The 17,145-nt window shown below is 43.4% G+C and overlaps 1 protein-coding gene across 1 annotated transcript in view; it reads right to left on the reverse strand.

The window, feature by feature from the left end:
- Positions 1-17,145, reverse strand: part of Mlip (muscular LMNA interacting protein) — a gene marked incomplete at its 5' end in the record, with an annotated part of 133,809 nt that overhangs the window by 37,018 nt on the left and 79,646 nt on the right. Inside the window, 4 exons of the mRNA XM_090356510.1 lie at positions 5,013-5,057; positions 9,322-9,363; positions 9,529-9,612; positions 9,903-9,968. Of these exons, the coding sequence (XP_090212636.1) occupies positions 5,013-5,057; positions 9,322-9,363; positions 9,529-9,612; positions 9,903-9,968 (237 nt within the window). The remainder of the gene's footprint in view (positions 1-5,012; positions 5,058-9,321; positions 9,364-9,528; positions 9,613-9,902; positions 9,969-17,145) is intronic.

The following is a 17,145-nucleotide window of genomic DNA, read 5'->3' on the forward strand; positions in this document are numbered from 1 at the left end:
GACCCACGTGCCTTCTCCACACCGATGAGTCCAGGATTGTGTACCTCGGCATGAGGGTGAGCAAAGGACGGCCCCTAACGCGTGGGCCAGGCTGGAGCGTGACCTCTTACTCTGCCTGGCGTCCACTGCCAGGGACAGTTGACTGCAGTGCCAGCACTGTCATTGACCATCCCCACCACAGAACAACGCGCTGCTGAGGTGAGAGCACTCGTGGGTGAGATCGAACCTGTCATCCACACACCTGTCATCACACTGAACTCTGTGAACACTTGCTAAGTAGACCAGTTGTCCACTGAAAATAAATGAGTATTTTAAATTAAATACTAATGGAGCAGTCAAATCATCTTAAAAGGTATGGAAGCCAAAATTCATATTCCCCCAAAATAATTCTATTAAAAAGTTGTATTTTGTTTGAGCCAGGATCTCATTACACATCCAGCCTGGCCTCATATTAGCTTTCCTCGTATGGGTTTTCAGGAATGTACACCACAGACAGCTTATACTTAAGTTACAGAGAAACTAAAAGACTTAAAGACTGAGGGAAAAGGGAAGCATTTGAAATCTACTGAAAAATATACATTAGTGTCTTGTGCCACCTGTGCCAAGCCAGCTTTAGAGAAACCAATCCTTCTCCCAACAGCTTACTGTCGAGACATACAAATTATAGCCAAGCTCTCTGGTCATGGTGTCAAGCCACTGTTTCTTGCAACTCAGATTTGATAAAGTAAAAAAAAAATGGTGGTGAAAAGGACAGAAGGCATAAGGTCTTCTTTCTCCTCGTTTAGCAGATCCAAGATGACTCTGCTCCAAGGTGCTCTGCACCTTCAAGTTTTTACACACGCACACACACATACCCACACACACTTCCTAAACACTTCTGAACAATGAAACAAATGCTTACAAGAGTGGAACATTTTATTTGAATTATGCACAGCTCTCCCTATAACTCATCCAACCTCATCCTCTCAAGAGAGGTCTGGAACCAGAGGTAAACTTTAGGTACCTTTTCCCTAAAATCTGAGCTGCATTAACACGCAACGCCTCTGAAATATGCTATGCACACGGCAGCAGAGAGACATGTGATCTGGCTAGATGGGAAAGGTGACCTTTATCTGAATATCTGTATAGGTAGCAAGAAATAGTCAATAAAGTTTCACAATTCTTTCAATATTTCAATATTGTGTGATATTTTAGAAGATATGTGTTTTCATTTAACGGAACTTTCTGTCCTTCAAACTCATTACAATGAGATCTTCTTACCTGTGTACTCTCTAATATTCAATAAGTCTGTCACATGTATTTTCCCGGCACTTAAAAGTGATTCAGGAAATATAGAAAATATGCAGGAATATAAGTTGTTAGCAATAAAATGTAATCTCAACAAAGGTTGGACTTCTGTTTGATAAATTAGTAGTAATTCCAAACACATTATATTCTGACGTGACTCTTACTGAGATTTTTTTGTAATCACATGAAAGAAATGGATTCATCCAGGTAGCAATTCATATAAATCATATGGGTTGTATAACCCACAACCAAAAATAAAATTCCATTTGAAAGTTGATAGACCCAAAGTATGATAAATTAGCAATTTTAACAAAATATTTTCTTCTTTACATAGGAAGAAACTAAAAATGAGTATCATGAGACATAATCACTCATATGTCTCTGGTAAATGGTGAATAAATTTACATATTAGCAAGCAGTTTGAAAGCCTAGAAAGAGTAAAGCTATATTCATCACATTGATATATTAAAACATATTAATCACTAATAGGACCAGATATCAAATTATTCATTCCAAGTTCAAACTGAAGATTATTAGGCACTAAGACATAATTTAGACTTCAAGAATAAATAAAAGTAACTGGGACTTGCAGAAAGCTCAATGGTAGAATACTTTCCCAGCAAGCTCCAGATCCTAAATGCTATCCCTAGCACAGTCCAGAGCTGATGAACTACTTTAAAAACTTCAGGCTGTGTCCAGCTTCTATGAAAATAAACCATTATCCATGACAGAGGCTTTGAGGCAAAGCCCACTTGGCTTGAATCAGGCCTAGTCTCTGACTTCTGAGACCTGACCTCTGTAAAACGGAAGTTTTTTTAATAACAACGCCCAACTAATAGGTTCCTATAGAGTTCTGAAGAAGTGCTAACACTTTGAGACCTTGCAAAGTCTCAATTTAATTATTCTAAATTAGCCTGCAATCCAAATACACCATAAGTGGGGGAAACACACACGCATACACACTCACATACACATACACACTCACACACACATGCACACACAGAGTTCAAATAATCTGATAGTATTTTCACTCACCCTGGTTGATCAGGAAACACAGATTTTTCAACAAGGAAGTACTATCGTGCTGGTTCAGTGATTTGATTATTTATTCTCTCCTCCACTGGTCTCGCCATTTCATTTGCCTCTCAGTGGATATACCTACCTGTAGATGCTCCATAAACATGAGCCAAATCATCCGTTCATCAAAGTGGAAAACTGAGTAACAGCTAGAAAATACGAACTGGCTCTCCTGCCAGCAATGATCTATCTGTCGCTGACATTTGAACCAGGGACTCGGGGTGGTCAGTTCTAATGTGTTGAGTAGAACCTCGAGTAAGTGAGATGTTTTCCCTTGACTCTGATTTAATTCTTCCTCTGTGCGCAGAGCTGGTGACACTTGATTTGGAATCTAATCTTAGAGTTTCTCCAAAGTGAAGGACATCCCGAGATCCAGCAGGAGACTCTTTAGATACCAACTCTCTCCAAACTTGGGGAGATAGTAAAACGCTAATGCTAATGTTAATTTGCAGACTTGTCAGTGCTGCTTGTGAATGCCCATGAGAGAAAGGAGACAATACATAGTAAAAAAAAATTATCCACATCATACATAAGATGAAATGTTTCATAATTCATGTGATATAAATGTTAGAATTCCAACACGGAAATACTGTAACACTGTTGTTTGTTTTAAAAAATCCAAACATCCCATATTTAAGGCAGATTGCTCACATAAGGTCAAGACCTATAACTGAAATAAGTATCAGCTTTAAAATGTCACTATATGTTCCCAAAATACATATGTCTGGTATCATTTAGTGGGCATAACAACTGAGATTGGGTATTAACAAGCAGGACTAATCTATGAGCTGGCACTGGAGAAATGGCCAACTCCCCTTCAAATGATTCTTTCAAAGGCACAGGCAAATTGAAACGCCAACTCAAATGTCAAGTCATAAGAGTAAGTTAAAAAAAATAAACAATGCTTCTCACTTTAATCAAGATCCAGATTTTCATCTGAGTCAGAGTTTAGATAAATGTCTACAATCCACCTTGAGCTTGTTCTGTGAGTCAATGTTAACTCCGAATGATTCATAGATACAAGGCAGGGCTGTGAAAGTGAATCTGCTTTAATTGGATCTGGAAATAGATTGACAATAATAATTTGAAGTGATCTCTAACTCTGGAATAACCCTCCTAAGTTATTTCAGCCATCATCAAATTAAGACTGCCAGGGAGGAGAGCATGGAGCCAGCAATCCTATAAACAAGACCGAGAAGTCTCCAAGGAGAGAGCACAGCCAGGGAGGCCAAGAGGCAAAGACTCGCAGCTGCTCCCTGCATCTGGACAATAGCTCAGTCACAAAAATACAGAAATACCTTTAAATGCTTTTAAAGACTTTGCTTTCCTTGTGTCCACTGAAGGGTGTGTCAGCCACTAATGGCCACCTATTTTCCAAAACTAGATGGGCAGAAGGAAGGGAAGGATGAATTACAGACAAAAACAAAAGCAATGGCAAAGGCGAAGGGATGCTAAAACATTCCTGAGTTAGGACTCCAGGAGACAGGAGCTAACTCTTCTGTCAGGCAAGGGAGAAAGTGATTGTATCTACATTTTATGAATAAAAACCAAAGCTAAGGATAAACAAGCACACACACACACACACACACACACACACACACACACACACACACACACACACAATAAATCACATGCTTTTCCCAGAAACAAGTAGAAATAAGACTGTGGTTTTAACTTAGGCCTAGCCTACAAAACACTTGCATGTTTTTAAAGCATTATTCAAAAAGGCTTCAAATAATAAGAGGCAACAAGAGCTTCCAAGAAATGCTTTGAGCCATGTTCCTGCCACATCCCGTAAGCATAATTCCCCAGATGTGATAAAATTTAGTAATTTCACCAAGCTCATAAGTTGCTTTCTGGAAGAAGGAAGGAATGTGTCAAATGCAAAGATGAGGTGGTATTACAAAATACCTATTTAATAACTATTCTTCAGGACAGTGACAAAAACTACCTATTAGCAAAAAGAAAAAAATGGAATCATTTACTGTGCGGTTTAGAGGAACTATAAAACACCTCAGAGACAGCGGTCTCGTTTCTGCCGGCCTGTGTTTGGGCGAGGCAGCGGGAAGCGTGCAGAGGCGTGGCTATGGAGAGATGGAGAGCCCCACTAGGGGTGAGGCTGAGCCAGCCTGCCGCTCTCGGAGTTCTGCCACATCGCTTGAATTCCACATCGGGCCATGTGTACCTGTCCACCATTACCCAGTGCTACACCTAAGTGATAATTGCTCTGTTTGATTACCAGCGGCAGGGCATCAACAAACCAGCCAGTCCATTAAACTAGCAGCTCCCCCAGAAATGTTCACGCAGGGGAGTTGACCGTGTTGTAATAAGCACAGTAAGCAATTACAAAAACTAAAATGCCATCTAAGTGTTGACACTTAGCAGATGTTGCAGTCCTGTTTCGTTTAGCTATACTAATCCAGCTTACGAGGGAATGTATCAGAGAAGCTGACCTGAGGGTTTATTCCAGACACGACCTGATTTTCTGTTATCTAAGTCAAGCCATTATCATTCTATGCCATCCATCCATTGATGCAAAAGCCAACTTACTCAGTTGAAAGGAGATAGGGATGAATTCCTTCTGAAACATACACAAGTATCCTATAAAAGGAAAATGAAGCAGCATGTACAGTCAAAGGGATACTTACATATTTGGTTTCTCGACCCGATGGTCTTGGAACAGTTGTCGGAGTCTGTATGGAAAAAAAAAACAACCAGAGAGATAGATATAGATGTATGTAGGTATATATTTTGTACTTCTAAAATCCCAGAACATACGAAAGGTGTTTGCTTCTAAGCTGCATGCTCAAGTGTTTCCTCTGTTGCAGCTTTCTTCCCACCACTCCCTTCCAGACTTTCTATGATTCTCCTCTTCCTGTGAAAAGCTCCATTTTTCTTGGGAAAATGATCTTATCAAACTAGATCATAATGTGTGCTGTTGCTGGTGACTTTCTGATCCTTGCCTCTTATTTATCGCTGACCTTGGGGGTCAGAGCATTTTCTCCAGCACGTGTCTTCCAGAAGTACAGGGCCTCATGAAACTCACAGAAAAACCTCCGCTCTTCCGGTGCTTTGAGCTCCTTGGGTCCAAAGTTATATTTATCCACTCCACTTCAATCACATACTTCAAAGGCCTTCTTTGACCCCACGAATGACAGAGAAAACCTTTGAAATTTGACTTTCAGATTCCTCCCTCCCCAAGCTCTCTCCATCCCTTCCTTTCTCCAGCACCTCTGCCTCAGCCTAGCTTGACTTCTAAATTATTCCCACATATCAACTGGATTCTGGCTACGGGACTGTTATCTTACTTATGTTTTATAGTTTCCCATTTAATACTTCTAGGTTTCTTGCTTCTTCTCTCCTGTAACAATATATTGGTGGAAATAATAAAACCCTAAGTGGTCTCCACCATCCACATGCGCTGTCCTCCTAGCTGAGCGGCCCACCACCACTGGAGAAACTGTCTCCACTGTGTTGCACGTTCGTTTTCAAATCGGTGGTTATCGGCATTGACTGGGCATTCATCAGTGCCCGGCAAACACTCCCCAGGCAAGCCCACTTTTCCAGCACGAAATGACTACGTGTTCATTCAGCCAATCAACAGACATTCCCGGTGCACTTCCAGGGTGACAGACTCCATCTCCCGCCTCGAGACTTGCCAGTAAACACAGAAACGAAGACATTCTGCCTTCAGGGAGCTTACAGTCCACCAGGAACAGCAACAACAAAAAAGAGCACTAAAATAATAAGTACTGCACGTGGTATCGATGCAGTGCAGAGCAGCAGGAAGAAATGGAGGCCGGGGGCAGCAGAGTCTTCCTGAGACATTTTTCTTTGCTCATTACAAATACTTGGTATGACTAGAGTGCTGAAGATGCCGTGGAGGTGGGGAGAGCTCGGGGGTGGTGACTCCCCCTGAGATGGCCTGAGCTGCGGAGGAGACGTGTGAGTACAGCTTCATGTAGGTGAGGGGGGCAAAAAAAGAAAACATCATGGGATTGTGTCAGCAGTGCGCCTAGGGCTGGCGAAGGGGAGGACTTCACATCAGGACTGCACAGCTTGCCCATGAGTCCTGGCAGTCAGAGCCGAGGGTGCCGACGCGGGGGGAGGCGGAGGGGCCAGGGTCTCCAGTGCCCAGGGAGCTGCAGCAGCAGAGGGTTGGTCCTGGCAAGCATCTCCATGCTCCTCTGCCCTTTAAGGACCGCCCAACCCAAGAACCAAGGCTGTATTACCTGCTGACCAGGCCCAGTGCCTGCGGGCAGGAAAGCTACACAACACACTTGAAAAATATGTGGGTTTCCTTGGGAAAATGCTTGAACACATGTAAATAGTGTTAGAGGACAGAACCTTGCCGTGATGTCCTTCAAGAAAAATGGAATCCGATATCCACACAAAGCCTTGCTTAAAAATATTTTTAACATCTGCACTAGCAGCAGAGCTGAATGAGAGGTCACCTACTCGAGTGACAAGTAGGGAGATAAACGAGCGATGAAACAAGCGCACAGATAATGACCTGTCTGACAATGGAGAGGAGTGCAGTTGCTTCCACGTGGTACAGGCCTGCAAGACTGTCCACTGGACGATTCTGTGTGCAGCCCCATCTCTTGCTGTTCTCAGCAGAGACAGGGTCATTCTGGGCAGATCAAGCTGGCTTGAAACTCATGCTTCTACTGGCTCAACATCCAGACTGCTGGATGGTCTCACACTATAGGTGAGTGAGACCATGCCTGGCTATCTATATGTCATTCTTGAAAAAGGAAGAAAAATATGGAAAAGAAAACAGGTCAGTGGCTTCTCAGGGCTGGGAGTGGCAGGGGATAAATCACCATAGAGCCCCAGGGAATGCTTTCAACCAGAGGAAACACTTTGTGTCTTGCATGTGCTGGTTACACAGTTGTGCATTCTTGTCAAAATTTACAGAACTATGAAAGGAAAAGCAGGGTAACTTTTATAGGGGTTACATTATACCCCAGCCAACTTGACTTAAAGATCCAAACTACATAAGATACCAGGATTATAATACAGGGGTTGAAATAGAAGAGTCAGAGGACAAATTCTTGCACTAGAATTTCAGCTCACATAATCATCTCAAAGTGATAAGCAAAATAGAAATACAAAGATGAAGAGACATGGAGTTTGGAATCTAAGGGACAAAACTAGTTCCATAAAAGTCTTGGGGAAATATTTGGGGAAAATAGAACAATTATTTTTTCCAGAATATAAGGGGAAGGGAATACTGAAGACTTAGTGGGAAGGTGACGTGGCAAAAGCCTAGAGGGGGCCAGGAGTTTGGCCCAGTGGTAGAGTGCTTGCCTAGCATGCATGAAGACCCAGGTTCGATTCCTCAGTACCACATACTTAGAAAAAAACAGAAGGGGAGCTGAGGCTCACGTGGTAGAGCTCTAGCCTTGAGAAAGTCCATGGACAGTGCTCAGGCCCCGAGCTCAAGCCCAGGACTGGCAAAAAAAAAAAAGCCTAGAGGGAAGAGATGAAAAGGCACACCTAGATGCCACTGCAGAACACATTGGCAATGCCACCCATAGAGATAAAACTATAAGAACTTACAAATCCACATTGGAAATGACCACACTAGCAGAAGAACAAATAACATGTTGACAAAATGCTGCCCAAGTGTCTCGTACAAAAAAGAGATTCTAAGGAAGAAAATGTAGACATGAGAAGCCCTACCATTTATGCTCAGAAAACCTTTAATTGACACAATAAAATAAAAATACTTACATAGGTCACACAAACAGACAGCTCTGATCTTACTACCCAGGAGACTGAGGGCTAGGATCACAGTTCCAAGCCAGGCTGGACAGGAAAGTCCACAAAAAAGCCAGAAGTGAAGCTATGGCTCAAGTGGTAGAGCACTAATCTTAAGGGAAAAAAATTGAAGGGACAGTGCTGCACAGGGCCCACCAGCACACACACACACACACACACACACACACACACACACACACACACACACACCAAAAGACTCCCCACTTATGGCAGAAAAAATAATGTATTACTGAGCTTCCTCAAAAGAAAAAAAAAAACTAGAAGTAGAACTGCAACATGATCCAGTTTCCCTTTGCTGTTTATCTACTCCAAGAAGATTAAATCCAAATGTTTACAATAATCTGGCATTATTCCGAGTAGCTACATATGGAATCAGCCTAAACATCCTTTAACAAACGGATTGACAAAAATAACATAGTAAACGTATGCAAAAAAGAAAAAGTAGTAAAACAATGAACTGCTCTCTGTCATCACATCCAGTTGTAGCAAGTTGGGTGGACCAAAAGAGTCAAGTGTGAAATAAGCAAGGGGCTGTTCAGTAAGAAAGAGCGAATCGCTTATATGATCAACAAACGGGGCGCGTAGTCTAGTAATACTCTAACAACCCCACACATCTATCTCTGAGTCAAAGGAGGATAAAATAAATTCAGCCAGCAAAACAAAAACGCTGCACAGAGCTGACACCTCTATTAAGGCTCTGAGACTGGGACTCTTCTGTTAGTGCAGTTCACGTTCCACTTCTGTAACTCTAAGAAGCTATAATTGCATTAACAGAAAAGCTATCATGTGACATCAGTGTCGACCACAGCCATGAAACAGCAACATACAGCAACGAGGTGGAGTATGCTGGCTTTTTATTTCCTTCGAGTACTGACATGGTCTAATTTCCCATGCTGGCCTTGAACTGCCATCCTCCCGTTTTTACATCCCAAAGAGCTGGAATGACTTCAAGCTGCCTTGACCTTGACCTACAGAATTAGATGCATACACATTCCTCATATGCTCATGGTCGAGCACCGAAACTAACACTTCAGTTCAAAACCACCAACATGCCACCATCCGGTTACTGGTTACTAATAGATAATCCGCTCCCCAGTCTACTGCACAGCACCTCAACGCTCCACCAACTAAATCTTATGGCTCAACTAATTGTATTAAATATATACATACTTTGATTATCTTTGGGGACTTTGAAGGAGAATCAGGAGACTGCTGGAAAACAAAGGAGAGGAGGAGGGGATTTGGGGAGAAGGGAAGAGGGGAAGAGGAGAAAGGGAGGAGAGAAAAGGACAAGCCCGTGAGGAAGTGCACCAAACAGAGGGAAAGGAAGAGAAGCCAAGCAAAGTGTGTGCGGCCGCTTCTGGACTACGGCATTACCATGGACAAGGAGTCCTGTAAGGCCTTGTCGATGGCAGCACAGACCGCTTCCGTCCGCTGCCTGAGCTGTGCAGGAGAACAGAACTGGAAGAAGGGAGACCAGGTGGGGTTAGCGGGGAGTTCTGGGGCTGCAGACCCGACACAGAGTTCTCTACGGTCATCCACCCTCCATGGGCAGTCCTCCCTGCACAGGAAGTCCTCCCTCCACAGACAGCCATCCCTCCACAGGAAGGCCTAACATAAAGTCATCCCTCCACAGGAAGTCCTCCCTCCACAGGAAGTCATCCCTCCACAGGAACCTGGCCTAAAAGAGCAGTCATCCCACCACAAGAAGACTAATGTAAGGTCACCCTCCACAGGAAGTGAGGTCATACCTCCACAGGAAGGCCTAAGGCGCTGTCCGTGGAGACATTCTCAGTCTTGGTTGGTTCATCCAGTGCCTAGTGATAAATGAAATAGTTCTCATATGAGACTTCTAATCAAACACCAGCAGAGGAGCAAAGTCTTTACTTAACAAGAGAGAAGTCCTCTATATCTCATCATTAAAAAGTTCAGATATCTCTAGAAAAGCAACTTTCTACCCTTCTATTAACTACAATAAGAAATATATGAAAAAAAAGAAATGATTGAAATGAAGGTACAGACTAAATAAAGCTAGCTACATGCATACCTGACCCGATGATAGGTAATTTATGAGTTAACAAATATTACAAAGTAGGCAAATCTAATGAAAAAGAAAAACAAACTTTCTTGAATCATTTGGTGAGCGAGGCTCCTTACCTAAGGCATTTCCCACATTTGTCGTTTCCCCTGTGATTACCATCTGTAATGTAAATTGATATGGTGACACAAATTGATGTCAATTGATACCATGAAGGAGATTCTATTTCGGTGTACTTTTGTTTGACTTTTTCTATGTCACTTTATTCCATTGTAGTTGAATCCAATTTGGGGTCTAATTAAATTACATTTTAGTTTAATTTTCTGCCATGACCGGCTGACCAGACTCTTCATTATCTCAGGCACCACTATACAACACTTTGTTGGCCTCAAGAATTCAGATGTGAGTTTGTACCATTAAAAGTGATATCAAACTTCTGGTACAAGTTAGTGAAGCATGGATATAGTACCAACATAGTACCAACATAGCAAAACCCCTTGTGCAATTATTGCACATACATGAAATAAAGAATGAACAGAAAGTAAAAGCTACTCTGGTACAGATGAGAACCAATGGGTAGGGGTGAGTGGAGGGGGTACATGAGAGTGGGTAGATGCCAAGTGCTTAGCACTTGTATGAAATAGAGTGCCAGGATTGGGGAAATGAAGTAGAAGTCCAGGAAGGAAGACGGGAGGAGAGGAGCGTCTGGTCAGAACACGTGCATGCATGGAGCAGTCCAACTCCCTTGCACAACTAATAAACTTGCATGGAAACACACCAAAGCAGAACAGATATCATTGCAGCATTCTCTCTTCTTGTCCCTCCTCCATCCCCTCCCTCCCAGCACCTGGCAGTGCTCCCCCTCCCTCGTCTTCAGGCCTCACTGGTTCCTGAGGAATCAGCTACAGTGGGCACTGCAGCTCGGTGCAGTGTTTGGCTTCCTGCAGCTGTTTCCAGGATCTCCTCTCCCCACTCAGTTTTGTTGGCAGTTGATTTTGTCCCCAGGCATGGTTCCCTTCCTGTCACTGCTCCTGGGGATTAGCTGAGCTTTCTGAAACCACACATTTATATCTTTCACCAACTTTAGAAAACCTTCAGCCCTTTGTTCTGGAGTCATTTGTCATTCTGTGTAGTCTCTCCTCTCTTTCTGAGATTATTTTGTCTCTGCGCTCTTTTTGAGACTCCAGGTAAATTTTTGTATTTTCCCACAAGACACTGAAGCTCTGGCCAATTATTTGATGTTTTCTCTCTTAGTTTTCAAATCAGAAAATTTGTCCATCCATCTTCAATCTCTCTGACTCATCTGTTCCTAAAGTTTTCTCTAAAACTGATCCAGTGAGTTTTCTTATTTTCAATATTTCACTGTTTCAATCAATTTTATCACATTGTTTTTAGTTCCAGTGAATGGTCTCAATTTTTCTGCTGCAAATCTCTACCTATTAGCTCACTGCAAGCATTGTTTCTGTTGTGGCCTTGAGTCTATTCAGGGAAGCTTAAAAATCCTGGCCAGCTAATTACAACATCTGTGGCATCTTAGAGTGGACCTCTGAGACTGCATTTTCTCTTGAGTGCAGGTGACATCTTGAAATGTCTATAAATTATTAGTTAAACATAGAGATCTATCACAAAAATTCCAGATAGTGTTATGATTCCAGGAAATATACATATATATATATATACATACACACACATACTTTTAGTATGCGCTTAATTTGGCCCCACACTCTGTTTCCCTAAAGGTAGGTAGAAGCTAAAATCTCTGTATGGTGTCTTCCTGTTGTGCTGAGTTCGAGGACACAGGTACTATTCAGTCCAGAGACTTGTGCAGAGTTTATGAGGTGCGTTCTCTCCTGCTGTCACTTGTCTTGGCTGGGCCCCTCAGATTCTGGTCTCTGTGTGACCTCACACTTTTCGGATTCCTCCTTGGTTAGTCTGTAGGATTTCTGCTAAGTTGTAGCTTCTTCAGAGTGAGTAAACGTCTATTTTAAGGTAAAAACACCAGCACTTTGCCGCTTCCTTCATCTAACCACTGACTCGGCTGCTGCCTCTACTCCTCTTTCAAACAGCACCTGCACACATTTTATTCTTAAAGAAAAATCTGGTCAGTGGCACTGTGGCTCAAGCACTATGCCTTGAGCTAAAGAGCTCAGGGACAGCGCCCAGGTCCAGAGTTCAAGTCCCATGACTGATTAAAAAAAAAGAAAGAAACAAATATCTTGTCAAGAGTTTGTCATTATTAGCTGCAGAGGAATCTGCCAAACACCAACCACTGCTCCAGCTCCAAAAGTAGAATCAGGAAAATGAATTTAGCTCAGGTTGTGGTTTTCAGCACAGGAATTCCATTGGCACAGAGATGGGGCCTCTCCTCTGGCTGTAGAGTTTCAAACCCAGCTCAGAGGAAGCTCCCGGTTGCAGATGTTTTCCCCTCTACACTGATGTAAGGAGTAGGCTTGCCACAGTTCTTTTTCTCTTACCAAAGATTTACTTAAGTAAAGTGTTTCAAGAGCACAGTGATAAGGAGTCTGACTCCAGGTGGATTTTCTGGGACTCATAACCAGCAGAGTGGTGCTAAAGCTTGTTCAAAATTACTCAGTAAATACAAAAATCTTTCAAAATATCCTCCAATAGTAGATCCTCACTAAAAACGTATTTCCCAGCAAAATCAACTATAGCAATTGAAGCCTAAATAGGGGGACTTCAAATCTCTTCTTTAAGAGAGGCTTACCTAATATAAATGATTAGAAATACTCATTGGCAGTGCTCATACTTTACCCAGAGTAGCCAAACTGAAGACAGATTTTGAAAAGAGGCCTGGAGATCATGGCTTAGCAGATGGAACCTTCTGGGTACAGTACCACATTGCAATAACGAGCCTTATCGCAGCCCTGCTTCCACCCCGAGGAGAGCTGGGCCGTCAACCTCAGGAGAGGACAGAAGTGCACTTTCTGAACCACTGCCCGAGGAAGCAGGCCGGGCCGGAGGACGCCGAGATCTGGTGAGGAGTGTTTAGTGTTCTGCGTGGCTCTCCCCACCGCCAGAGGCGGGGCTGAGAAACTGGCCTGGTCAACTCCCTCTTCCGAATTGAATTTTTAAATTTTTATGCCTGCATTATCGCACTTCAGAAATGATCGCATAAACCAACCCAAAACAACGATGTCCGGCGGAAATGCTCCGATTCTCTTTTCTGTTCAGCTCGTCAGCCTGGGGGGGTGAGTCCCTGGGGCCCGCAGCCAGGCCTCTGGGCTGACCTCAGCCACGGCCAGGATGGAGGAGGTGTCCCCTGAGCGCTCGCACACTGGCTCGCTCGCCTCCGGCCCTCCCATCACGGGATCCAGCTCCCAGGGGATGGGGAGAAACCTGACCAATTGCCGCATCAGTGGACTCAAGTCTTGTAGGAATTGAGGGCGTCTGCCGGGCCTTCGGCCCCCAACACTGTGGCAGATGATCTTTCTGTCTGTTGTGAGGTTTGGCTTTACACTCTCAGCCAATTTCAAGGTCATTCTATCAAAGGCCAGTGGCAGGGCAGCGCCGGCTTCTCCTTCGTTGGGTCGAGGACACGTCTCTCTTTCCCCCGAAGCCTCCATCACAGAACCTGGAGCTCACATGAAGGCCTGGGCATCTTTGGAATCCCGGCCTGGCTCATCCACGTCTTCTACTTCCAGCTCCTCTGACTCGTTCCTCGTAGAAAGAAATGACTTTTGTTACTCTAATTTGCTGAGGTTATCAAGACATTTTAGCAAGTCAGGAAAAAAGGTGCCCAAGAGAAAAATACCCCAAGCCTCGTTTCTTGCTTAACCTCTTAGTTAAGCAACCTGACGGCACCTTTGCCAAGTGAGCCACGTCAGGCCGAGAGACCAGCAGCTCTCACGGAGGCCCAGCCGGGCCATGTGCCGAGCTGCACCCTGACAGCTTGCGGCTTCCCCGGGCCTCTGCAGGCCTCACATTCTTCACGAAGCTGTGAAGGTGGCCAAAGCATCTTCACTCAGTGTCCACCCCACTGCACAGGGCCTGCACTGCGACAGCCACCCTGCCAGAGCGCCACATCCAAAACCAGCCGTCCAACCTGGAGCCAAAGATCTCTCACGTGGCTATTCACAGGGGGGATAATTGATAGGACCTCTTGACTGCTAACCATTCGTCATCATCACCACCATCATCACCACCATCATTTCAGAGTCAGCACACGTCTAGCGGCTGTGGAGTAAGTGGTGGGGTGGGGAGGGCCCGGGCGCAGCTCTTCCTAGCCCATGCAAACCTCTGGCTGCTCTGCTCCAGCTCCACCCTGGAATTAAGACGCTGCAAAATGAACTGGGATAGGTCAAAGACCTACCTGCCCCAGACCACATTTGTTCAGTCCATCAGTCACACGAACTCTATGTCACCTGAGAAGTTTCCCATCCACGGAAGACAGAGAAGCCAGGGAGTGGGTCCGCAGGAAGAGGTCCTCGGCAGGTGGCCCTGCTCCAGGACAGCCAGTTAGCAGACTGGAATCCCTGACAGCTTCCCCTGGGCGAGCTGAGCCCTCCGCCCCTCATGTCCACTGAGGTTCCGTGATACGTGGCATGCTAGTACACAACATGCCCTAAACTGGCAGCCAGGCTTTCTGAGACACAAGGCGTTCTTAAAACACTTCCACTCCAGGGCATGTTTAATCTGATTATAGTTTAGCAGCTCCTGCTTTAAAAACTTGAACAGATGATTTAGAATAGATCGATTTGACAGCCGACAAGCCAGAGCTAATCTTTGCTTTTCTATTTTTCTACCATGGTTTCTACTATGGTCATTCAAACAGCTGTGATCTACTTTCCTTTAGCATTGGAGAAAAGTGAGTAGCTTTTCCCACTCTCCATTTAAGGAATGATCCTATCATTTGTATGTGGTACACAGAGAACTAAACTATTCTAGGATTTTGTCTGACATATAAGCTTATAAGTAATGTTGCTTAAAAATGGTAACAAGTAAAAAACAGTCATTCTGAAGGTTTTATTTAACCCTAGGCCTAATTTTACTCTTATAAATACTCATAAAGAAGTGAATAGAGAAATCTCAATTACCTTCAAGGAAAAAAATTTTTTTCATGAATGGAATAGTAAAATTCACATAATCTGGTTTCATGTACACATTCCTTCCTTCAACTTTCCTTTCCTTCAGTTACACAATCAAAAATCATTTATTTGGCATATTAATAGATGTGATTTGACTATTTTTCTGACTGTCATTCACAGATGAAAGAAAAATTAGTTGTGTGAGAGAGAGGGAAAGAAGCCTTTAGCCTTCTGTTATACACGTAACCATCACATACTGAGACTGAAACTGACCTCTGTATCAAAGGCATTTTATCACCAGGCTTCAGTACATGGCTGAACTCATGGTGACAGTCCTCGGAGAACTGGCTAGCTTATAATTCCTTGCATTTCCTCTCCCATAAGTCTGAGAAGCAATTATTAACAGCAGCTTCATCTGAAGACCCAACAGCTATCACATTTGTCTCTTCCTAGAAAACCTTAGCTAAGACCTAAGCACAAAATTCTTCCCTCACAAATGTTCACAGGGTGGGTTGGGGAATGACAGGCTGTGGAATGGCCTAGAAACCTAAGTTCTGATGTGGACAATAAAGTATAGAACCAAGGTATCAGAAACTTTATGTCCCTGCCAACAAGAGGTGGTTTTTTTTTAAAAAGAATGGGCTTCATCCACGGGCGAGCAGGGATGACACCAATCCAGTGACTTTATGATAGATTAACTCTCACTGCAAGAGATGTCCATATGTCCACTTGCAGAAAATCTTGTTTTAGAAATAGTTATATAGCCAGGCAATGGTGGCTTACGTCTGTAATGTAGCTACTCAAGAGGCTGAGATTTGAGGATCACAGTTCAAAGCCAGCCTGGGAAGGAGCGTCCATGAGACTCTTATCTCCAATAAACTACCAGAAAAGCTGGGAATGGAGCTGTGTTCTAATGGTAGAGCAAACTAACCTTGAGTGCATTCAGAGACAGCACCCAGTCCCCCAGTTTGAGCTCCAGGACAGACACACAGACACACAGACACACAGACACACACACACACACGTGTGGAGTTAAAATTCAAAATGTAATACCAATATCTTGTTAATCATACAATATGCTCTAGAAGAAAATTTGCTGTAAGTGACTTGTTATGGATATAGTACATCTGGAGAGAGCTGGGGGCTTGAATTACTTGTAAGAATTCCACCTCCAGGGCACTCTGCTGTGTGAACAGTGAGTGAACAGTAGCCCGGACTGACAGTGAGACTGCAGGATGAACTGCCCGTGTTCTCGTGCAATCCAAGGCCGCGGCGAAGCTCCTTTGTGCTGCTGACCTACTCTCCAATTAGATGAGGAGTTTCTGAAGACCAGAGTGCCACTCTTTCAGCCCAGCTCAGAGATAAATCCCTTGGTTTCAATGGCATGGGATAGGGGTAGAAAGGCCGAAATTGACAGGATTCTTGTTAGAAATCTACAACGTGATGAAGAGATGTGGTGGAAAATGAACTCAGAACACCTTTAGATGAGGTTGGATGCTCATTTAAAATGCTTACAGAGTTTCCGTTGAAGACATTGCAAAAGAGAAAGTCAGTGGAAAACTACATAGAATTACACAAAGGAACTGAGGAAGAAAATATTTACATTGTATATTGTGACTTTTAATAATTCAAATATTTATGGTACTAAGATAATCAACTGCTTACATATAATCCATTTATATTACTATTGATTATATATGATCCTCCTTAAAATAACATTATTTTAATTTAGATATGATGTTTACCTTCAGTTGTATCAAAATAAAAATAGCAATTTTCCTACAGAACAATTTATTTAAAACTGGAAGCACAAAGCCTGTGCCATATAAAATGGTACAGACTGTCCAGACGTTCCACTACATTCCCTTAGGAAGTAGGAGCAGATTAAATTGGAAATTAAACTGATGACAT

This window comes from Megascapheus bottae, chromosome 22 (genome assembly GCF_031878675.1).
Source record: "Megascapheus bottae isolate mThoBot1 chromosome 22, mThoBot2.hap1, whole genome shotgun sequence".
NCBI classification, from domain to species: Eukaryota; Metazoa; Chordata; class Mammalia; order Rodentia; family Geomyidae; genus Megascapheus; species Megascapheus bottae.